Source organism: Perissodus microlepis, chromosome 7 (genome assembly GCF_051167445.1).
Source record: "Perissodus microlepis isolate ML-2025 ecotype Zambia chromosome 7, ASM5116744v1, whole genome shotgun sequence".
In the NCBI taxonomy this organism is placed as follows: Eukaryota; Metazoa; Chordata; class Actinopteri; order Cichliformes; family Cichlidae; genus Perissodus; species Perissodus microlepis.
In genome coordinates, this window is record NC_140467.1 from 10,182,924 (window position 1) to 10,208,276 (window position 25,353).

General features: G+C 40.7%; 1 protein-coding gene across 3 annotated transcripts in view; it reads left to right on the forward strand.

Moving 5' to 3' along the window:
* Positions 1-25,353, forward strand: part of iqsec3b (IQ motif and Sec7 domain ArfGEF 3b) — a 34,466-nt gene that overhangs the window by 4,174 nt on the left and 4,939 nt on the right. For all 3 annotated transcript variants that reach the window (XR_014800657.1, XM_084933323.1, XM_084933324.1), the window contains exons 2-14: positions 1,483-1,557; positions 6,024-6,141; positions 7,174-7,614; positions 8,613-9,340; positions 10,188-10,349; positions 12,543-12,665; positions 19,791-19,957; positions 21,968-22,107; positions 22,272-22,403; positions 22,512-22,611; positions 23,219-23,377; positions 23,475-23,567; positions 24,952-24,995. Coding sequence is in view for 2 of the 3 variants with exons in the window: in XM_084933323.1 (XP_084789449.1) it covers positions 1,483-1,557; positions 6,024-6,141; positions 7,174-7,614; positions 8,613-9,340; positions 10,188-10,349; positions 12,543-12,665; positions 19,791-19,957; positions 21,968-22,107; positions 22,272-22,403; positions 22,512-22,611; positions 23,219-23,377; positions 23,475-23,567; positions 24,952-24,995 (2,482 nt within the window). In the remaining variant the exon portion in view is untranslated. The remainder of the gene's footprint in view (positions 1-1,482; positions 1,558-6,023; positions 6,142-7,173; positions 7,615-8,612; positions 9,341-10,187; positions 10,350-12,542; positions 12,666-19,790; positions 19,958-21,967; positions 22,108-22,271; positions 22,404-22,511; positions 22,612-23,218; positions 23,378-23,474; positions 23,568-24,951; positions 24,996-25,353) is intronic.

Sequence of the window (25,353 nt, forward strand, 5' to 3'; positions counted from 1 at the left end):
GAGTAGATCAGGTGTTAAAAAGTAAGATTTATTCAAGTGTGTAGACTTGTTTTAACCTGCAGGAAAACTAGAGGGGGACCGTGTTACTGTTTATTAAACATCTATCTGTGTACTAAAAAAAAAGGGGGAAAAGGGAATATTCTTTGACAAGCATGTTTGAAAATTACTTGTTTCAGATGTATGACAGAGCAGTTTGTGTTTTTAGCTCCAGTGATTTCAGAAAGTCCTCTTAGCTTGATATATTCCTTTTTTTGCCCCGCTTTACCTGATGTTTAAAGCGGATCAACGGCACAACAAAGACAACAACTACAATGGAAAAATTTATATTCAGATCTAACATGATTGTTTTGGAAATTTTTTGAACCTCCTGGGATCAAGCTGTTAACGGAAGAGTGTGAAAATTACTGCAAAACCTGCAAAACAAAACCCAAAAAAGATGAATCCAGGTATAATAACTAGTCTATAAATTCCACAAAAAGCAGTTCTTTGTGTCAGAGGTGTCACTGGGGGGGCTTAGGTGTTACAACAGATGAAGCAGTATTATTCATACCAAATAAATATGAATAATTTTTGCCATGCATCTTTTAAAAAAATGAAGACAAAAAACCCCACAGTGTCCCTTTAAGTCTGTGGAAGTTGCTGTGAAACGATAGCTTTTTATAGCTCAGACTGTCATTCCTAGTCTTGCACTGACTCTGACTGCCTGTCACTGTGGGTCTGTGTCATGAGCAATATGCTGCGCCCAGGTCAGAAGACTTGCTGTAGCGTAGCCAAGAAATTCACTGTCAGCCGAATCCTTTCAGCTCAGCATGAAAAGACCAATACTTCACCAAGACCTCACAAAAACTTAGCTGGATGGACAGTGATGATCATGCTAATTTTCAAGCCTCTGGTAGTGGAAGGTGTCCAGCATTCGGAAGGTGAAAAGGTCGAACGGCAACAGCTTCCACGTGATGCATGGGATTTTTTTGTTCTCCTCGGTTGTAATCTGCCCCAGATAAAAGGACTAGCAAAGTGCTTAAAATATGAATGTAAATGCAAAATGTATGAGAGAGAAATGAAAATGAGAACTTAAGAAAAACACAGGAAGCAGAGCCAGAATAACCATCTGTCCAGATTGGGTTAAGGGAATTCTGCTAAATCACCACTGATCTGCTGAATTGGAGAGGAGGGGAGAGGACGAGCACATCCGGATACACAAACACATAAGTGCTCCCACTCTATCTAAGCTTTCTCAGCCTTGAATTGACCTACATAGGGTATTTACCCCGGGATCAGTGGCAAGTTGTGTAATGCAATGTTACAATAATCCAGCATCTAAGAAGCACTTCTTCAGGATCTTTTGTGATGTCGGGAATGGGCGCAGAGAAGCGTATTAGCACAAGGCAATCCAACAACTGAACCAATAACAACCTGAAAGACATGCTTTCCCTTCAAGTCTATCCACCCCACTGCTTTCCTCACCTGTCTCTTCTGCTGCAGGAGCGAGACTGTGCTGCATCAGTTTTGCTGCCCCGCCCCTGAGCATCCAGAGACTGAGACCACTGGCTCGTCCAGGTAAGACAAAGATACTTTAATAGACTTTTTTTTCTCTCACAGTGTGCTCTTGCAACAATGTAAAACATCCAGTCTGCATACATACACTCTGTGCATTAGTGCCAGCTGAGCCATTTCAACACCCAGGCCTTTAAGCATGCCTGATAGCCTGATTGCTCTTTATTGAACCACATGTGAGTGTGAATTGGTGCATTTATAGACCTATTGTGCATGGATTTCATAAAGATAGTTAAATGTTCTGTGACTAAACTACACCTCTGACAGCCTCAAGGGTAACTCACATATTCATAGGCATATAAATGGGAAGTGTGGGTAACCGAACTGATATTCCCACTATGAAAGCGCCTATGGCAACTCTGACGCAACCCTCGCCACTACCATAGTAACTGGAGAATCTACTGTAGTGACTTTTACCGTGTGACTGTGCGTGGGCAGTGCTGTCTGTTTGTGATGTGAGTTGTTTGTGAGTATGTAGAGAGTATTGTGTATGGGGATGTGTGGGAATGCATGACATTTCACTTGGATTTTTGAATGAGCCGTTAAAACTGTGAAAAGCTGATTTTGTCATGTTTCTGAATGATTACTGTTTTTCCACCCTCCTCCCGAATGTCTCCCATCTTCTAATCCTCTGTGCTCTGTTTCTAAATCCAGTCGTTCCCGGTCTATTTCTTTTCCTCCAGTCTCTTCATCTGCTATGGCGTAGTTTTCCTCCCTGTGTTGTTTATTTCTTCTCATTATTTATCTGTCTGTTGGAAGACTCTTCTAATCAGCTCACTGCAATTATTTCTATCTCATCCCTCCTTATCAAGTCTCTCACTTATTCTGCTTTTATTAATATCACCATCTGTCTGTCTGGAATCCCTCTCTTCTCTCTGATCTGATGACTTTACTCCTACACCCACATATCCCTGATTGGATGGGCTAATGGCACAGCGGCAGTGGACAGCCAGCTGAGATGATGATGAGATGTAGCGGAGATGTGTAACACCGTAGCTCATTATTATCATCGTTACACAAAGTTTTGTGCTCTCGGTGGCTGCAAACCTGCACCCACGTCTACGCGCTGATGTTCGCTGAATCCATCAGAACACACAAACCTCCCAAGAGATGCCACGAGATCTGCCTCTAGCTTAAACTGTCGTGCCTTTTCTCCTTTACTCAGCCTTTTCGCGTGTGAGCGAGTTCTCCCCTGGCTGTACAGTACTTTAGGTCTCCGTGGGACTGTGAGCAATGCGTTTTGACAGATGTTCAAATCTTGCCACCTTGTCACACAAAAGCAAAGGCAGGAGTCTATGTTTGCGAGCGTGTACGAGAGGAAGAGAGGGTGTATAGTGCCCATATCATTACAGAGGCTTTTGCTGTCCAGATGCATTAATAGCTGACTCTTGCTTTTAAATCCTCTAATGTATTCTAATGTACTCTAATGTATTCTGATGCAGCACTGGGGCATGGCAGTGTTTTAATAGAGTTTTTGATATAGACAGTCTCCAGCATGCACACCCCAACACACAGTCTCAACCTTCCTGTTTCCTCTCTATTTTCCTATCGCACTCTTTCCTCTGGTCCCACTCTCTCTTTTTCCATCTATTTTCGCTAACTTTATCTCATTTAATGATAAGAGCGAGCGTCTCTGGCCCTATCTATGACTTTTAGCTCGGTACTCAGAATAGTTGCTTTCACAGCAATCAAAGAAAACAAAGAGGAAATTTAGTGATGCAGTCATTATTTAACCATGAGCGGGCTTTTTGTTCTCCCTGGTCCCGTTTAGCACTGGTCCTCTTTGTGTAAAAATTATTAGAGTAAGCCTTCCCATATGGAAAAGAAATAGTAAAAACATATATGATTTACTCATGAAAGTGGCCACTTTCATGAGTAAATCATATATAAATCATATAAGGCTTACATGATTTACTCATGAAAGTGGCCACTTTCTCATTACTTTCATATATTTTGTTAGTAAGTATCCAAAACATACAAGTTTCATTATATAATTTTTCAAGGGATCTTATATGTGTTTTTACTCTTGTATGCTTTTCATACAAGTTTCATACAAGACAGATACGACCTTTATAAGATTTATATATATCTTTTCCATATGGGTTATCTGGGAGGAAGAAAGAGTGAACAAGCACACAACATCATGCGCACACATTCAAGGAGGTTTCTGGTTTTGACTATGAGAAAAAAATTATTATAAAGAAATGGTGCTGCTAAATTCCAAACAGTATTTTCCATGAATATGTAGCCAAAGTGTCTTAAAATGCCTATTTGTGTATTTTGGACATTTTCTCATGACTGGTCTGGAAAAAGACATCTTATGGAAATAAAATAACCCAAAATTTCAAAATTGACCTCCGTATGAAAAAAAACATGCCTTCACCTGTAGTTTCTTTTCATAATCAATACACATACTCACCTGCTACTTTATTGGTTTTAGTAATTATCTAATCAGTCAATTACAATGCAGCAACTTAATGCATGTAAACATGGTGAAGAGAACCTGCTGAAGTTTAACCTGAGCATTGTGGTTGTTTGTACCAGACTGGCCTGATTATGTCAGAAAACAGAAAACGATCTGAAAAAGAGAAAACATTCCATGACAAAAATGCCTTGTTGTAATCAGAGGTCAGACGATAATTACAAGAGGCATCAGTAACTCAGAGAATGCAGAAGAGCATCTCTGGACAGGCTTATAGCAGCAGAAGACCACACCAGACTCCTCTCCTGTCAGCTTGGAACAGAAAATGGAGACAATTGTTCACACTAGCACAAAAAAAAAATTTGTTTGGTCTGATGAGTTTCATTTTCTGCTGCAATATTTGGCTGTAGGCTCTAAATTTGGCATAAACAACAGGAAAGTATAGATCCACCCTGCCTTTTATTAACAGTTCAGGTTGTTGTTGGTGGTATAATCAATCATTTCTTGGTACACTGAGCCTCTTAGTGCCACTTGAGCATTGTTTAAATGTCACAGCTTACCTGAGTATTGTTGCTGTCCATGTCCATCCCTTTATGACCAAACCGTATCCATCTTCCAGCAGGATAATGTACCATGTCACAAAACTCAACATGACAATGGTCTCCAGAGTCCTCGGATCTCAATCTGATAGAGGATGTGCAGCCAACGAATCTGAAACGGCCGTGTGATGCTGTCATGTCAATATGGACCAAAATCTCAGAGGAATGTTTCCAGCACCTTTTTGAAGCTATGCCACAAATAATTAAGACAGATCTGAAGGGAAAAGGGAAGTGAAGTGGTGGTGTCAGTCTGTTCATGCAATACTCTGGAACAAATCTGAGCAAACTTGACAAAATATGTCCCTCAGATCTCAGTACACAACATGTAATGAACATCAACAAATAAAAAGAAACATTCAAACTTCTCACATAGTAATAAAAGGAGGCCTGGAGAGATGGACAGATGTTTGGTAAATATGCACGAGCGGAGAATTGCTGAATATTTTGTCAGATGGTCCTCAAGACTTATAAGGAGGGCAAATATGAGAGTGGCTGCATGTCTAAACTAAACTAAACTAAACAATCTTCCATTTATATAACACTACAGTGCGAGCTAACTGCAAAGAGGTGATCATTTATGCTTTATATATAACATTTTAATTTACCGATTGAATAGGAGGAACAATCTATTGATAAACCAGTTACTGGTCAAGTGTGAGCTAGTCACTACTGAGGAATATAGGAAAATGTTCACTTCTGTTACAGCTGATTCTTACCTCCTTAAGAGAGAGTCAGAGAATAAAGAATCAGCCTTTGACTGCTCACAGTTTATAGACATGCATCCTGCGATGATGGATCACAAGAAGATATTGATTCACATTACCGGCTCACAAGCAAGAAGGGTTGGGAACAACTGGATCAGCACACTAAAGGGAAATGAATCAATATTAACTGAACAGTAATTTAGGTTATTTTGGCTATTAATGGAAAAACAAAATGCTTTCACTGTTTGTCATAGTGTGAGGACTTGTGCATTTTCTCTATGTTGTATTATTGTGATAGAAATGAATATTGCTTGTGGATTGTTCATTTAATGAGTCATTTTTGGGTCCAAGAAATTATGATTTTTAAAAACATTTTTTTCATCACATTGACAAACAGCTGATGTGCTGTTTCTTTACTGCAGAACACAATAAGAAAAAGCTGAGTTTTATGTTTGAAACAGCAAATAAGAGGTGGAGATTATAATTTTTACATAGTTTTACACTGTTACATATTCAGAGTTGCACACTTGCAACTTGCACTCGAGCCACAAATCTGACTAAATAGGACTGGGCACATAAAGCCAGTCAACCTCACCCTGGGCCGCCACAGCTACACATCACTGTCTGCATGCTGCTCCCCTTATAAGTCTCTTCACATTTCACATACTTGATGACCAGCCACTGACATCAGAGTTTTACTCCGTCAGAAGGACTGATATCTTTCTGCTCTTATTTCTGTGTCAGTGGACAGATGCTGAGCCTGGAGGATGGCACCTCCTCTGGGGACAGACAGGAAACAGAGGGTACCAAAAGGGAGGGACCCAGTGAGTACGAGAGCACCCTGGAGAATAAAAACAAACAGGTATGTCTTTTAGCAGGTGTATGTGGGTTCATGAGCATATTTTGGGTGCTGAGGCAGAGCTGGTTGCTCTACCTGTCTTTGCACGAGAAGGTGTGCATGTGAAGGTTGCTCACTTGACACAGAGTTGGGTGACAAAAAAATAAAAACAGATTCCCATTCAGATCTATTTCTGTCTATGTTCACATGAAAAAAGAGCACCCAGGATACCACTGCCACAGAGACAGGAGCATGAACGATGCTAAGTTGTCATGGTAACAGCTAATAACTGCTTCTGGCGGCTGGAGATGTCTTTATTCCTCATAGGAAACTGCTGAAGGGTCCGCTGTTACTGCTAGCGCTGTTGCATGGATTCACTTATATGAGCGTGTCTGTGTGTACTTTTGGTATGATCAAATCCACGCACACACAGAAACACACACAAATGAGTGGCTGTCCTCCTTTTTTCCTCCCTTTTTGTCTCTTCTCCCCCTGCCTCCCACTTCTCCTTCGATTCCCTCTCGCTGAAAATGTAAGAGGGCAAAAAATTGTGGAGGACAGTGAGATTTTAAGCTGAGCTGCTCTGCCAACAAATGGAACAGAAATAAGCTTGTGCGGGTGTTTACTTTTCTATTCATTTTCTCAACAGCACCTTTGTCACAGCCCATCCATCCTCTTTTTCATGCCCCTTCAGCCAGAATTAGCAGCTGAATGATGATAGATGATGTTTACTTTGGTTCTAATAACACAAACACCCACCAGTTTTAAAAAGAGTGGACTGATAAGTAAGACCCAAGCGAGCGCTAGCAGACTCATGGACTAGTGGAAAGTATAATCAAGGCTTAAGAAGGGTGTGAGTGGGAATTTCATGATTCAAGTCAGCTCTTTTGATCTTTTACAGGCATTGGCGCAAAATTGTAACATGTTTGCTTACTGCTGGATGAATAAGTATCTTTCATTAGATTTTGTGTGCTTTGCAGTATTATTCTTGAAATGTCTTAAAGTCTCAGAGTCCTGTCAACAAATTTAATATACTCGCTCTCTCCCTTTTCCCAGATAGAAGAGTTGGAGCAGAAGTATGGAGGCCATCTCATAGCAAGGCGGGCAGCCCGTCGTATCCAGACAGCCTTCCGTCAGTACCAGCTCAGCAAAAACTTCCAGAAGATCTGCAACTCATTGTCAGAAAGTAAGCTTCCTCGTCGGATCTCTCTACGGCATCCCAGCCCTTCGGGCAGAAACCGGAACGCAGCTCAGAGACACAGCTACACTCTGCATCCTGGAGGAGGACAGATACCTTTACGCTCTAAAACCCCCCCTCCACCCCCTTGCCGCTCCACGTCTCTGCCCCCATCGTCTCCTGCGTCAGCCCCGGCACCCCCCCCAACTCCTGCCCCAGGCTCAGGCTCAGGCCCAGGACCTGGACCAGGCCCAGCACCACCCACACCTCAAACCCCAGGACCCTCACTCACACAACTGGAAGACTGCTTCTCTGAACAAGTGAGGTTTTTGTTTTTTGTTTTAATCTTGTGTTGTAGGAATGCAAAACTGTATGATTTTATAAATGTTTTATAAACTTTTTATAAACTCCAGATAGAAATATCTGGAAAACCACTGAATGAATTATAAAAATTTTTGGTACATTTTAGACATTGACCTTTCCATGACTGTGAATCCCAGTGACTTCTTTAACCCTCTAGTCAAATATTTTGACAGGTACAGAGTATATTACTATTAAATTTGATAGATACACCATGTCCTCATCATTCAGAAGATACATTTTTAACAACGTCTTGACTTTTGTGTCATTTTCTAGTAAATGTATTGGCAGAAAATTTGGTGTATACATTCATAATCTCCTCGGGATCTATTATAACTTTGATCATTCTTTGATGTCCTCAGGTCAAGATGTGAATGTGTCTGATACTGAGGTTTATGATGAAACATCTGCAAAACTGATGACATTCTTATTATTCTCTGACTTACTTTGTGTTTTAATGCAAATCAGCAAATGTCTGCATGGCATTATGACTTCATTAAAGCCAAGGAGCTCTACGAGCGTGTAGTCATGTTAAATAAGATTTTACCATATTCGTGAGGCACGCTGTCAGTATCAGTCTGTCCCATCATAAATCTACTGATCTCCGTGACAATATTCTCTTACCCTGACTGAACTTATCTTTAAATTCTCTTTAAATCTTGCACTACTTATCCAAGAACAGAGCTGACCCTCAGTGTCCTTACATCTACACTTTATCTTACTTAGCTAAACTACACTGACCGGCTCTAGTGACTTGATAGAAATGAGTTTCATCTTAATGCTCAGTAGTCCAGCTGCTGTCATTGTTAATTTAGTTCCACTAGTCTTACTAAAAGCCACTAATGAGCAACCCTGCGACTATCATAAGCTTTTACATACATGAGTCATGGCCCTTGACCTGATTAAATCACGAGTTGTGATGTGAATTTTTATATGTTTTTTGTGATCATACTTGCAGCTGCACTCCTTGGCGCAGTCAATTGATGAGGCCCTTCGTGGCTGGAGCTTGTCTGAGGGTGGAGAGGGCAAGGGACTGCTGATGGACCCCGGGGCGCTTCGTGCAGCTGCTGAGAGTGCTTGTCTGCCACGTAGTGCCAGCTCGCTGCTCATGGCGTTCAGGGATGTTACAGTTCATATTGACAGCAATAGCTCCTATACCATCTCCTCTGCCACCACCACAACCACCACCACCTCTTTGGGCAATGCAGGTGGGGGACAACCAGGTAGCAGGAAGACTTCTGTGAGTGGAATGGCTGGGGGAGGAGACAACCAGTCAGTGGAGGAGCCAGAGTTTCCTGCACCTCCGCCTAGTGAAGAGCTGGAAATGGTTGATCTAGGATCCAGGAGGGGTTCAGCAGTGCCAACTGCAGGGGGAGGAGGAATGGAAGGGGAGAACAGCACAGACAGACTGGGATCCTCCTCCACTTCTACCTCTACTTCCACTTCCATCTCCACCTCAGCCCAGACTAACCAACAGCCTGCCCAGATTTATACCCAGTACCAGCAGTACCACTACACTCATCCCCAGCAGATCTCCGGGGGGCCGAGCCCCGAGGCCCTGCAGGCTCTGGTCGTCTCTCTGCCGAGGGACCGCTGCCAGGATCCAGCCTCTTGCCGCTCACCCACCCTGTCTACTGACACACACCGCAAACGCCTCTATCGTATAGGACTCAACCTCTTCAATGTGTGAGTAGACCACCACACACACACACACACACACACACACGCACACACACACACACACACACACACACACACACACTAACACACACACACACACACACACACACACGCACACACACACACACACACACACACACACACACACGCACACACACACACACACACACACACACACACACACACCGAGCACTCTCTCAGAAAATATATAATAAATATTTCTGCACCCTCTGGCTCAGGGTTCAAAGTACTCTTACTGCTGTTTGTGTCGAACACATCTCCAACAGCCATGCAAAACCGCTTTAGGCAGCTGCTCATTAGCGTTTGTGATTGTTGGGAGGAGCTGCCTGTTCAGTGTTATCTTCTGATGATCTGATGTCCATGGCAAAAAAAAAAGACATCAAGAGGAAGGCAGGAATGGGAATGAGAGAGAGAGACAGATGCAAAGAGAATAAATGCAGTGGAACATTAGAGGCAGTCAAGGAGGTCATGAACAATGCGAGAGCCACAGAGTTCCTATAAATAGTGTCCACGGTTGGACTGCACTTATTATTAGCTAATACAAATTAATGTAAATTAACCCATATGCATCAGTAACACTTGGTCTCTTTCTAAAGTCCACAGCTAACAGCTTTTGCGCACGGATGCGCCTCTCTTTTCCCTCTTTTTCCTAGTGCCTCCTCTGACACACACACACACACACATATTAGGCACCCTTTCTCTTAAATATAGTGTAAGAGATTTTGTTTCGCGCTCAGCTCAACACACCTCTCTGCTTGAATGCACAAAACTTCTTACACGCACCATTCCCTCTAACACTATGTGCTTTTCTCTATTTGTTATGTGCGGACAGGAATCCAGAGAGAGGCATCCACTTCCTGATTACGCGTGGTTTCGTCCCAGACACGGCCATCGGAGTGGCTCACTTTCTGCTGCAGAGGAAGGGCCTAAGTCGGCAGATGATTGGGGAGTTTCTGGGGAACAGCAAACTGCAGTTCAACAGAGATGTCCTTGAGTGAGTTCATGTCATTTCTCTGTCATCAGTCATCATTTAGGTTTATTTGATTAGGAAAAGATATAACTGACTTTATGGTGATAATAAGGCACCCCTTTTCTTATATTCTGATCATTCAAACGTTGTACTTCCAGTTAGAAATATAGGCTTCTTACAAATTTATAGCGTCAGTGCACAAACTTGTATGAACATGATGACATTTTGGGGGTTATTTTGTCAGATTTGACAAAGGTAATCCCCATAGTAACTGAACCAATGACATTTATAAAACTGGTTTAAGTGCACCTCACTTTTTGAGTTTCCGATCATAAAATATTCTCTCACTCACTTTGACACTTTTTTCTTATCTTATGTCAAGCACCTTAGATCAGTGAAACAGAAACTGCGCTGCAGTCCAGCATCTGGACTGACAGCAATAGATCTTATTAACATTTTCAGCTACATTGTTTAGGAGTGGATGTGAGTTAAGAGGTACAGTGGGTCATCTACCAACTGGAAGGTCAGTAGCTCAGCTACTGCTGTCTGCCTATTGAAGTACCCTTGGGCAAGATACCGAACCCCAAGCTGCTCCTGAAGGATCCATGGGAGTATGAACATGTCCATGAATGTTAGACGAGGTGTTTAGGTATAGAAAAAAGTGCTCGTATGACTGGGTGAATGAGGCTCGTAGAGCTTTGAGTGTTTAGTACCAGTCTATTTAGCATTTACTCATTATAAAGTGAAATTTTTTTTTTTTGCTATTTGCCTATTTAACTTCCTCAATTTGAGTTAATAATCTTAACACAGTATTCATTCTGAAAATTTAAACCTTATTACACGGTTCTCTTCACCAGATTTAGATCGCTTCGTTGCTGCAAAACTGTAAATGCTCACATTTTCAGTCGTTTCACTTCTCATTGAATCGGGCTTTAAGACCTTGGAAAAAAACAAACTCATTCACATGTAGCTGAGGAGCTGACCCCGCTATTTGTGAGGGTGCCCCTATTTTGAGGAGACCTGAAAGAATCAGGCTGTATAGAGGCTTTTTTAGGCACCGAGTTCTTTGTGGTTTCTTTTTTTTCTGCCTCTACAAAGGTTTCAAGGACAAACTGGCTGCTTGTTGATATTGCAGAAAATCACTGTGATACCTTATTTGAGAAATGTCTGCAAATGATAACAATTTAATGATGATCAAAGCTCCTGCACATGTGTGCTTATCTCTCTTCTCCTTGCCAGTATTCTCACAGGAAAAGTCATTTCTATACATACTTTGCATCCATATGGACCTCTTTAAAGACTTTTTCTTTTTCAGGAAAACCTAATCTCACTAATATTCTCATTTAGGTCCTTTAGTAGAGTTTCAATCATATATCATAGTACAAAGTCCGATGGTACTGTTGCTTTATATGGCTAAGAAACTGAGGTAAATAAAGTAAAACATCTTTTCAAACTTCAGTTATTTTAAAAGCTATCTCAAACTGAGCTGGTTTTCGAAAGCAATTACCTTATAAATGAGCGTACGCGCAAAACTCACTTGACATGTGGCACCAGTTTGCGGAAATGGAAGACATCCATGAAAACATGCTTTTGCTTAATGCTTTGACACTCACCCCTTTTTGCATCCTCCCAGTGTAGGCTGCAGACTGAGAACCAGCGTAGCGAGGTTTTCTGCTGATGTTGTTGTACAGACTGTAGAAATAGGTCACTGCACTGAACACACACTTAAGCACACACCCTCACTTTCTTTCAAAGAGACACACTTGTATGGACACAAATACACCCATGCACCTAAATGTACATGCACAATCTTGTACGTATTACTCCCATTACCGCAGTCTGTCCTCAGCCTTTCATGTTACCTCTCTCTTTCCCATTCCCTCTTTTCTTTTCATTTTTTGCCATCTCATCCCTCTTTTCCCACTATTTTTGGACTCTTTCTTCTCCACTGATATTTGCACAGCACGTGGGTATATGTGTGTGCATGTGCAAGCATGTTGTCTCTATGTGCATCATTCAGGTCAGCGGTTCTGTAATGGAACTATGACTGTAATGGCGAGATTTGCCGTCAGCACTTGGGTACAGATAGTTTGTCTCAGATCCACTCGCACACGCACTCTGTTACCTTCTCACTACAGTGAAGTACTGAAACTAAACCCAGCTTCATTTTGCCTTTTTTTCTTGTCTTTCCCCCCCTCCCTCTCTGTCTCTTTATAGCTGTGTTGTGGATGAGATGGATTTCTCAGGCATGGAGCTTGACGAAGCCCTGAGAAAGTTCCAGGCCCATGTCCGTGTTCAGGGAGAAGCACAGAAAGTGGAGAGACTCATCGAAGCCTTTAGGTGAGACTGTCAGCTCGATCACAACCCAGCCTCACTGACTAACGGGCTCTGGCTTTGATTTTTAACACTGTGCAACACAAAAACAGTGCATCACATGACCGAGCAGGGCTGGGTAGTGCACTCTGAAGATTTTAACAGGAATGGGCCTTTTGCTTGTGGCCACCAATACAAATCAGAAAAACAATGGCACACAACCAAGAACACACACTTTGGAATAAAATTGAAGCAAAAAGCTTTTTCTGATCTCGCAGCCTTGGGGTAGCAGAATGCATCCAAGATGGCATACTAATCAGCTCACTGTATAGACATAGAAGAATCGGCTGTTTTTGCTGGCTTACTGCGACAGGCTGTGATGACAGCAAAGCTCTGTGTCATTAATAAGTTACACTGATTCCCTGTAACCTTTGAATAAACTCAACAGTGTTTGATCATCAGCCAATCACAATAGGAATTTAAACTGCAGCAAAATCAGCGTGTGTTCCATCAGGACAAGAATAGATGCTTTGTTTCGCAGCTCTCTTTTCACCAGATGACACTTCCCTGGCCAAATCATTTTCTTTTTAGGCTGCTGGTGCATGCTGGGTAGTTGCGTGTCCATCCCATTCAAAATCACACATGAATATGTAGAAGTTTGTTACTCACCAAGATCTGCCTCAGTTGGTTTTGTCCTCATTTTGTGTTGAATCCAGCCCTGAAGTCACGCTAGTGTATGCTGCTGATAAAGGTCTTGAAATGCCAAGTGGAACTTGTTAGACTTACTGCAGTTTGCAGACTCCACTTATACCTTTCCTGCAAACTGTCTAGCTTTGCTTATAACAAATACCTGGATGGAAACAGTTTTATTTTAAAATCATGCTATTTAACCTTTAACTGAGGCAATAAACAGATAGAAGCAACCAGACAAATAAAAGCTGCAACTTTGGTCCCCTGGCTGGCCATGTCCTTGATAAGTCCTAAAGATATCCAAAACGTCCCCTCCGGACTAAAAATGCAATAAAAATGCCCTTCATTGTTTTCTCTTGCAGAGAAAATGCTTGAATTGCTCTATACATTTAATGTCCTTCCCTTGATGTACTGCTCTTTCCCTCAGGAATGCCCACACAGTCACCAGCATGACACGGCTTGAGTCAGTGGCCTCTTTGAACTCAGTAACCAAGACGTCATTTTCCCTGTTCACACCATAACAAATGTTCAGCTTGTTAGTAGGCCGCCAACACATTTCTGCATCCTCATTCTGACAAACCTTATGGCTGTTAATACAGTTTCCTCCTTCTTCTGTGACACTTAGCCCCAAGGGCGGTTTGTCCCTCTGAAGACATTGAAGAGCCCACAGGCCTGCTGCTTTAAGCTGAATGCTATTGTCAGCATTCAAACATGTTCACAAAACCATGGTGTTTAGCAGGTAATGATCACTATGTTTACCATATCAGTTTGCATTGCTAAACAGCACGCAAGGGAAACAGCAGATGGAAGTACAGATGGTAGGAATGTCATTAGTTTTGCAGGTATTTGAGTTAAACCAAAATAATGGACAGATTAAAATGCTGCCTGACTGCACTACAAGTTTTGTCAGAGGCTCATCATCGACATTACAATTTAAATGTGAGGACCACACTGTTAAAAAAAACATCTTAAAAAAAACGGTAATATTCCGGCAGCTGGGGCGCCAAAATACTACCGTAAAATAACAGAAAATAACTTTCTCATGAAAATACAGTTATTTTCAGTAATGAAAATAGAGTTTGTTGCGCTAATTTTACATGGGATTCTGCCTTTTCCAGTAAAATACTTTTATATTAGGATTTTTTCCTACAGTGCAGCCATACCCGCGACCTTGTGGTTGTTAGTTCACATTCATTGGCCGATGTTTAGCGTCATGTTTTTATGTGTCCCAACATCCATCCTAGATGACATGAAATTTTCAGCAAAATTATAATTCAAATACTCCTTTAATTATTGATTATTCTCATTAATTTTCAATCATTTTATATATTTTTCCATAGTATTACATCTGAATTTAACAGATCATTCTCTCACATAACAGACAAATATTTGTGAAATTATGATACATTTCTGAATGTATTTTTACAATCTAAATATGCATATGTACAAAAAATATATTAAAAAAAAAACAAATAAATTATGTTTTACTATATTTACAGTGATGTTATGTTATTTTACCTTTGACATGTAAAATCACAGTCTACTTATGTAAATTTAATGATATTCTAGAAAGACAGTACAAAACTGTAAAATATACAGTAAGACACTTTGACATTACTATTTTTTGGAACAGTGCAGTTTCATGAAAACTGCTGATATACAATACTGCTAGCATGGCTAATGTAAGCATGCCAGAAATACAGCATGTCTTTCAGTGCAAGAACAAGTAAGTACAACTTCAATTAGTGATTTCTTTTCTTTCTTTCTTTTTTAAAAAATATATTTTCTATCTGCCTGTTGTATAACATTTGTGCTGACAGATTCATTCCTCCTGGACACGGAGGATACCATTCTGTCCCAAATCTGTAGAGAAATGTTCTGCCATTTCTCACAAGTTATTTTTTCAGCTCTCTTTGCTGGAGGGATTTTGCTGTGCTGCTATCCTTTGCAAAATATTCCAAATGAGTTATCCTACATTCAAGTTAGGGAAATATATGTATATATATTTATAGCCATGCATTCACTTCTTCCTTTAAAACTGATAGTTTTTTCTCTGACCTGTCCTTTCAAGACTGCGAGTCATCTTTTCTTTCAGTCTTTGGGTATATAAAGATGCATTCATAGAGCCATCTGTAAATGTCATCTCCCCTACAAGCTTGTGCACTCATGCATTCCCATATCAGCCTACGCCTACATCCATGTTTCACTGTTGGTGCTCTTCAGCCACTGTGGTATTTCTTGCCTTATTGACGGCAAGCATGCAGGATCTATCTGTATCATCTAATCTGACGAATGCATTTATTTTGCTTTTAACCAAAGAATGTGCTAGAATTCATTGATGTTATTTTTTCAGTTTTGCTGTTTTTGTGCCATGTTGTCGACAGTGGTTTTCTTCTTCGAAACCATTCCTGTCTTGTATGTACTGTTTGGGCATTTTTGAAGAAGAGTTTTCCATAAATAGTGTTCTGGTTCAGAGCACATACACATGATCTTGACCCCATTGAAAAGATTTTAATATTAATTTAATACAGAAGTGACTCCTGAGATTTAGAGCATCCTTTAAAGAGTGTTCTAGGCAGCATTTTTCAAAGAAAAGCTCTAACCGGATGCTCTGCTGTGAGGGGTAATATTTCTAACCTCATGTTGCACGAGACACAACCAAGGACAGAGCTGAGTCAGTTCTGGTTTTTACAGGGTAATTTGTGGGTGTGTTATTCAGTTATCCTGGAAATGAGATGAGTAATCACGTTTTTGATTTGTGTTTTTCAGTTTGTAATTTAAACGTACGCCTTCTTTTCTGTTTGTCTTTAATTATTTATACAAATTAACATCACATCAATGAAAAATATCATATTGTAAGTAGAAAAAATAGTACAGTTAACATAAGATGACTCACTGTTGAATTAATGCCCACGATTGTAAGTGAAGGAACATTTGATCCAGTGCAAAAATGTGACTTGATCAAAGTGTCTTTAGCACATCTAGGGAAACACTGCATGTCTATGACACTGATTAAGACACTACTGTTTATGAGGGGTTTGGCTACACTGACAGCAAGCACCACTTATTTATTTATTTATTTTGGAGTGAGACGTTTTTTAGATTCTAGATTTTAGATAATGTGAAAAGTACAGAATCCCCGGCCTTTCCATTAAGAAAAGTGTTCTTATTCCAAACAAGAGGTGGTGAGGGAAGAGAGGAAAGGGAGCAGTCATGACACTTCCCCTCTCTGATTCTGATTTGAGGGCCGATCAGAACACCCACTGCGGTCATCAGTTAATCACAGAAACACTCAATCATACATACTGAGCCTCTGGGTGCAGATTATAAAGTCATCAGTGATCTGAGACCACACTTTCTGGAGCTGGGAGTTTAGGTCAGAAATGAGCGGGCTTTATTGGGACTGCCAGACATCCACTACCATATCTGTTACGTAATACTTGTTATGTCATCTGTTTGAAGCGTGTTGTACTCTTGTCAAAAGCAGTTCTTTTATACAAAGTGGTATTTGTGCCAGCTGGCATGCAACTTTTATATGCAGATATGAAGATAAGCGATCAGAGCTAGTGTTTAAATAAACTGGTTACATAAGACGGAGATGTGTGGTTGAAAATGTGTGAATGAAACAGAAATACACGCTCATGCTTAACACTACCGATTTAGTCAACTGTTTGCTCACTCACTGAGAAAACATGCACACATATGCACTTTCACATCCATGCACATGCCCATTTGCACTCATATGCTCACAGATACAGCAGAGCTTGCCTTGAATTCAGTCTTTGATGAATTTTTTGCAGAAGTTGGCAAGTCTGCTGATACAGATTCATCTGTGAGTCTGTGGTTTTGTATCTATGTGCGGGTGCCTGTTCTATCTGCAAGGGAGTTTGAGACGAGCAGGATCTAGTCTCTCTCAAACAAAGGCATTTCTTCTGAACTGTACAGTGTGATTGATACTCACTGAGTCCTCTGACTTCAGTTCTGGTTCGGAATGTGAGAAATGGCTTTCTGGTTGCACCGGTCTCAGATGTGACCTCTTGATTGCATACGCTCTTCCAAGTGCATAGTCCTCTAGAGCAGAGCAGCTCCTCTCCATGTCTGCATCGTGCCTGACTGCAAAGATAAAAGCCTCCCGCCACTGAAATGGCCCACTGTGTAAGTGTAAGTGACAGTAAGAAAGAGAGGGAAAGAGCTGTGGAAGAAGGAGGGGTGGAAGTGAGAGTTTGTGAAGGCTGTGGGCACCAATGGGTCAAAGCAAGTCCAAATGCAGCATCTCTGGTTCCTAAACAAAATGGGGAGAATTTTCTTAGCTGTATTGCACTGTCAAATGTCTCTGCTGTCCTGTCTTTCATATATGGTGGAGTGACGGCTTTCACATTTGAGCTAAAGTTAATTAGTGAGATTAGAAAGAGAATTATCTACCTTCAAATTACAGCAGGAATCTACTGTCTTTACAACTAGATCAGTGTGTAAGCATCTCTCTTAAAGATGTCCTGATTTTTTTTATATAGCATGAACTCACCAATCAGTTGTATGTGTGTGTGTGTGTGTGTGTGTGTTTGTGTGTGTGTGTGTGTGTGTGTGTGTGTTTGTGTGTTAGTGTGTGTGTAAATAACTGTGCCAAAGTCTCAAGCCACCTTTTCCTTCTTCATATTTTGCTGCCAGGGAACCCAACCGCTTTTTAATTTTTTTAAAGTGGTCTCGAGCTAGTCAATAGTTCCCCAGGTTTTTAGAAGGTCTTTCAAAGTTTTTCTTTGAATATGAGTACTGCTTTTTCACTCATTTTCAGTTCAGTCCTTGTAAATGACCACTTTCATTTTCAGTCATTAAGCCATAAAAATGCACCTCAAGCACAAAACTCAAGGGATGAATCGGTTTTCTGTCTTCACATCACAGGTAACCTATCAAAGAACCAATTGATCAGTCTACAGCAACTGAACACTATCTGAAAGTTGTTTTTCCAGGAAATAGGAAAAATTCAGAAAAGAACTGACACAAGCCCTGAGCGGTGAACCTGACTGCTGAGCATCATCAGAAATGGTCTCAGTGAAAGGATGGCTGTCAAGAAGCCATTCTTAAGGAAGGGAAACAGGAAGAAAAGTTTGAGGTGTGGCAAATTACCCAAGAACTGGACTGAAAATCAGTGGCTGCAGGCCTTGTAGAGTGATGAATCCAAATTTGACATTTGGTTCAAATTATTGTTAATTGTACAGAGGTCAGGAGAGAGATACAACTGCGAGCGTCTACAGCCATCTGTAAAACATGGTGGAGGCTCTGTCATGGGTTGTTTAGGATCTTCTAAAACTTGATGAAATTATAAACATAGAAAAGTACAATTAGATTTTCATCCACCATAAAATACCGTCTGGAAAGCATCTGATATACAACATCTGCTTTTCAGCCTGGCAGTGTTTCCAATTTCAATGCAATAAAAACATACCTGGGTAACACTACCAGTCATGAATTAACAGCCTGCCCAAGGTGTGGTTCTCAACATTACTAAAGCAGTGTGGGATCATCTTGACAGAGAACAAAACAAGAGGCAGACAAAATCTAAAGAAGAGCTTTGAATATCCTTCAAGAAGCATGAAGCACTAATCTTGAAGACTACTTAAAGAAATTACAAGAAAGCTTGCCAAAGAGAGTGCGGCAATTTTGAAGAATAAAGGCGATTATTCTAAATATTGACCTTCAAGCTCGTCAGAAACCCTGTTTTTGAATCATGTGCTGTTTTTGCATTCGTGCTTGCCCATTTCACCTACACATATTTCCCATTTTCTTTGCACCAAAAGAAGAAATGAGGGGTGGCTCGAGACTTTTGCACAGCACCGTATTTGTAAGAAATCCACATACACAAATATATAAACGCAGAGCATATATTTCTTATGTTGTTTGTTAATTTTACACTTGACGAGTGCACGATAGGCTCACCAAATCAAAAATCCATGCAACGTATTACATTGCATGAATGCAAGTTAAAAATAGCCATAACAGGACTTTGACGTCATGCTGCATGAATATTATCCATGTGTATGTAATAAACTGGCATCTGAGTGTGATTTCACGTCATCATCATCATCATCATCATCATCATCATCATCATCTTGTTTTTTCATTTAGTTTTTCCTTGTATTTCTGTGCTGCTAGGACATTTTTAACACACTGCAGTGAACACAAGTATTAAAATCTGGCATTACATTTTTGTGATGTTTTTGTTATGACAACAAAATTGTGGTGTCTTGCAAACACGTAGCAATGCCATTCTGTTAGAAAAAAATTCACCTCAATCTATCCCGTCAAAAGAAATAATACTCCTCAGGATTCTGTCTGACTAATAAACAGGATTTCAGTATTGTTGCGTCAGCAATGCTTAATGTTCTCTGCTTTCAAATACATAACAGAGAAGTGTGTGACCTCCACTGAAAAAAATATAAAAATAAAACTCCTTTTTGTCCTCCACAGTCAGAGGTACTGTATGTGTAATCCTGATGTGGTGCAGCAGTTTCACAATCCAGACACCATATTTATTCTGGCCTTTGCTGTCGTCCTCCTCAACACTGACATGTACTCGCCCAACATCAAACCCCAGCGAAAAATGGGCCTTGATGACTTCATACGCAACCTAAGAGGTAAGAATGTGCTCAAACTGCGAGGCAGAGAGTATTTTTCTACAGGTTTTACTCTACGTGCCATGCGAGAGCTAACTGTCCCTGTGGGCAGAGCTGGCATAATGAGCTGCAGACATGTTTCAACATTTATAGCAAGTGGTTTTATCAGAAGGGCACGAGCACTGGTTATAAATAGTAAACTTGTTTATACATACGTGCCCCTCTACTGTAGATCACTCACAGTGGATTGGTGTGGTGGAAAGAATGATGGTGAAGATGAAAAAGAGAGCAGATGGCAGGGGAAGTCAAAATTTTACAGCAGGCACTCTCTTATCGACCTCACTTCAACCTCACTATCAGGCCCGTGAGTGACAGCTTCTTGAACTGAAGTAAATTACTCAAAGAGGCTGTGGTTGGCTGTCTATGCTCGGTACCATCAAGGAAACCATCATCAGTGCGGGAAGAGATTCCTGATATCCTTGACTCAGAGCGCTGCCCCAGAGGCCGTGGCGGCGGCCCATTTAATTGAGGCTCACTTAGCGTGAGATTTAATGATTTGAGCTTGTTTTTCCAGAAGCAACTCATCGCTGCGGCTGAGCTTCCCATAGCTCTGAATGTTGTCTCCATCCAAAGGTTCAGCAGATACATATATTAACGGCAACAATGGCCTAAGGAAAAAGGATTTCACTGTTATTTGTGCCTTTAGTTAACAGAAAAATCTATTTCTCAGTCATTATATATTTTTTCTTCATATTATCTTCTACAGCTGAGTGTGCTGCTCCACAGTGATAATGGAACAACTGCCAGGATACAATGTCAGCACACACACTGCGATAACAGCACATTTTCTGATTTCACAGCTTCAGATCCTACAAAGGAATAAAACTAATTTGGCATTAAAATGTTGGGTAAAAGTGATACAGCCACACAGTTTGAAATTCAGATTGTTAAGTTTACACTCAATCTCAAGACACCCATTAACTTCCTCTGTGTGTTTTTCCCTCTAATACTTCCATTAATTTGCACATTAGAATGAGTCACAGTCAAGTCTGTGAGTAATTAAAACTTTTGAGATGCTTATTTAATTTCCAGCCTAAAGAACTGTTATCTGGTATCTGATTTCAAGTATTGACTTCACTGTCTGAAATCAACCCAAAAATCAAAAAATTGATTTTTTTCCCCCATTCTCTGACTTTCTCTGTGCTCTTGATACTATTCCTGTGTTATCTCCTCTCGTACCATTTGTGGATATCTCCTCTTCAATCTGGATATCAAAGGTGATGTCACCTTTCTAATGTAATTTATTTTGTCACATTGACCAAGGACAATGTTCAGTTTCGCAGGAATAAACAAGGACTGTGTATATATTGTTTTAAACTATGGCCTTGAATGTACAAATGTGCACAGCTGCATGCACAGTGCATGCAACAGTCAATAACTGTTGCAACGGTGGTGAGATATTTTACATATGATGTAAGTGTGCAAAAAAAGGGGGTAGAGAACGCCCAACCAAATTAACCCTTTCATACATGAGTTATGACAACCTCAGTGAGGGTTTTTTCTTAAGTATTTTTAGGCATGAAAAAAGATTTTTGAACTTCATTTTTTAAACATGTAATTTTCAAAGAGTTTTTTTTTACACATCCACTTAGTCAACCCACTGGGTGACCAGTGGGTGGCAGGGTATGGAATGACACATCAGTGTCCAATGTAGTGGTTTATGTGCAAGCATACCATAAACATTGATACAAATACAAGAAAACAGCCTTTGAATAGCTGTCCACTGTAGTGGCCACAATGCATGAAAGGGTTATATATTCATCTTTGGCCATCACATAATCCAACCAACAAGTAAAGACAGTTTATAATAAAGACAGGTTATAAGAAAAGACAGGTTATAATTTAGTCAGATTTGATGTTGTGTCTGAATCTGTTTTGCTGGCGGTGGTTGTGGGGGGAGGGGTTAAACCTATCTGTTAAAATGTGTATGGTGGCTACTCATGCATTGCATGAACCCTTCATTTCTTTCAGGTGTGGATGATGGAGCGGACATCCCCAGAGAGATGGTTGCAGGTATTTATGAAAGGATCCAGCAGAGAGAGCTCCGCTCAAATGAAGACCATGTCACCTATGTGAGCCGTGTGGAGCAGTCAATCCTGGGCCTAAAAACTGTGAGTAATAGCCACGTTTTTGTGCAAGTCCTGCATTTCCTTTTGTCTTTTGAGAGAGCTGTCTGCCCTTTTTTTGTACAATCAAAAACATCACAGATTATTTTGCTGCAGCCCATCCCCTGCTCTGTGCTAGCTGTCATCTTCATCTCTTTAACCTTGTCCAGATTCTCGCCGTGCCCCACAGACGTCTAGTGTGCTGCTGTCGTCTGTTTGAGGTGCCTGATGCCAACAAACCTCACAAACAGAAACTGTCTCAGCTTCAGAGAGAGGTCTTCCTTTTCAATGACCTACTGTTGGTAAGATTTTAACATTTAAAAACCATTAAAAAGCACTAGAAACCATTTCAGAACATGCAGTATGTGCCCAAATGCAACCAACCATATTTCCGTGTTGTATGTCTCTAGATCCTGAAGCTATGTCCCAAGAAGAAAAGCTCTGCTTCATACACCTTCTGTAAAGCTATGGGTCTCCTAGGAATGCAGTTTCACCTCTTCAGCAATGAATGTAAGCTGCCATTTTACACTGCAGCAATTTATTGCCAGTGCAGTTTCACCCTGTGCTGAAAAATGCTGAGCCATCCACAGCACGGTTGTCTGTCAATGTCAGTGTCAGGATCCATACTTTAAGGAACTGCCAAGCACTCACCAGTATACCAGTGTTAACACGCTGTTGTCAGTGTTACAGCAGATATCCTGAAGGATATATTTTTATTCTTTTTAAGATTTAGTCTTTTTAAGTTTTTAAAGAAAGAGTATTTTGCTTGTACATTCATCAAGATGTTGTCTATGTTCTACAAGAGCATCTTACTGTCAATCTCTTGTGTGTGCTGTCAATCTCCTATCAACATTTGAGTCCTCGGGTGCATCATCGAGTAAGGTTTGTGAACTTGGTGAAGCTCTGAGAATCTATAAACACAAATAATTCACTAAATCAATCTGGAAAGATAATAGAAAAGATGTGTGAACTGAGAGAGCTTATGGGTTACTGGAAGGAAGAAAGAAAGGCTGAGATTATCTGTATTAGGTATCGATTATTGGATTATCCATTCGTTTTTCCAGTCACAGTTATGGTAAAAGCACTTCTGTTTCTCTTTGTTGGGGTTTCTCATCAGACTATGCCCATGGTGTCACCATGATGAGCCCGTTTACTTCAGAGAAGAAGCAGCTGGTGAGTTTCTGCTCTCCAAGTGGAGAAGAGCTCAGGAAGTTTGCGGAAGAGCTCAGAGAGTCAATCGCAGAGGTCAACGAGATGGAACAGATTCACATCCAGTGTAAGGAGGAAAATCCTCAAAATCTGCAAAATCTATGTAAACAAATACTGATCAACCTGTGTACAGCTCACTGAACTTTCCCTTTCTCATGCTGTAGGGGAACTGGAGAGGCAACAAGGCATCCAGCCACATGGCTTACACACTAACGGCGGGCAAATGGATGCACATACAGGACACGGCTCTCCCTCAGGTGCTGGTTTTGCTTGTGCAGTATAACACAGAATATATTACTCATAATAATGCAAACATTGCTCAGGGGAATATAGAAAATAGAACAAGTTCTTGGAGAAAAGGTACATGAAAAAGCTGGTGAGAAAGCCATCACTGTCACTTTTGAAATATTAAAGAAAGACAGAGAAATAGCTTCAAAAAGATTGTCCAATTGTCATTTTTACATTGTACACAGGTGTTAGAGACTTTCAGATCTGATACAGTCTCTAATTCAATGAATAATCATGATACACGGTCCTTTTTCAGAGAGAGGATGGATACCAATGTCATATGTTATTAATGAGGCTAGAGTGCCAATTACAGTTGTGGAAAAGAACATTTTGATTCATTATCTTGAAGAACTACATTTTACAGAAATATGTTGAAGTTATGTGTTATCTGCAGTCTGGAATTTGACTGGGTTAGCCAATGTGTTGTAGATTTGCTGACGTGCTTTCTTTTGCATGTCCCAGTTTTGGCTGCCCACATCATAACATGTCCACTGCTGTGATTGAGCACAAATGCCTTAGATGTGCCTGTGTGGGTCATTTGTGCTGATACGGTGTGTTTGGATATTACCAAACGTGGCCAAACACCTCCACTGTGATCTCATTTGTTCAAATGACACTGTCCCAGAGGTTTGGGGATTTTTTTAGATTTAACTTTGAAAACCTAAGCTTTTCTGCCAGGTTCTTTTTAGAGAGAAGAGGCTGTCTTATGGCAACTCCCCCAAACAAGCCATATAGATTTAGTCTTTTTCTAATTGTACTGTCATGAACTTTAACATTTATCATACTAACTGAGGCCTGTAGAGTCTGGGATGCAACTCTTGAGTTTTTTGCCGTTTCTCTGACCATTACACGGTCTGATCCTTGAGTGTCTCTGTGGCATTGTGTTAACACACACCTGAATACTCTAGACCAGCAAACTTAAAAACATCTGTTTTTATAGAGGTGCTCACACTTGCTAATGATCAGTTAATCAAGTGTATGTTTGATTAGCAGCACCTGGATGCCATTTACAATCTTAATTCCAGTGTAAGCAGTAAGGGTGTACTTGGTTTTACTATATATTAATTTAATTGCCCTATTAAATTAATTAATTTCACTGTTTAAATAGCCAGACAGACTGACTAAAACACTGCCCACCAGCACAGATGAATATTTAAGTATTTAGTTATGAGAAAACTGTAGTATTAAAATATGAAAACATGACATGTTCAGTTGATTCTGTGCAAAATGTATTTTAAAAAAATATTCATGAACCATTTTTTAACTGAATGACAGTTGCCTGTATGAGAGTCTGTTTCTGACATTTTCGAAATTCTGTATGTGAAGCTGAAATCTGCCTGTTTTCCCCCACAGGCCAGGATGCGTACGATAAAACCGGCAACAACAACACAGTAGAGGTGAGTGCCAAAGCTACTCTTGTCTCCCTCAGGTAAGTATCTGCGTCTGCAGCTCTGTGGGTGTGGTTTTTATATATGTGTGTGTTCGTGTGTGTGGTTGGACAAGGGCTGTGCCTCATCCTGACAAGAAAGTGTGCTTTATGCTTTGCTTTAAAAGTGCTCCACCTGAGGCACATCCTGACTATGCAGCCATAGATACAAAGGATGCTGAGAGGACTCTGGTGAAGTGGTGCTACAAACTGTCTCTCACTGTGCCTCATGAGTAGATGAGCAGCCACTCTATTCGCTATATAGCATTCCTTCTCTCATCAATTGCTGCTTGCCAGCCTTACTGTATAAGCCACTGCAAGCCACCATA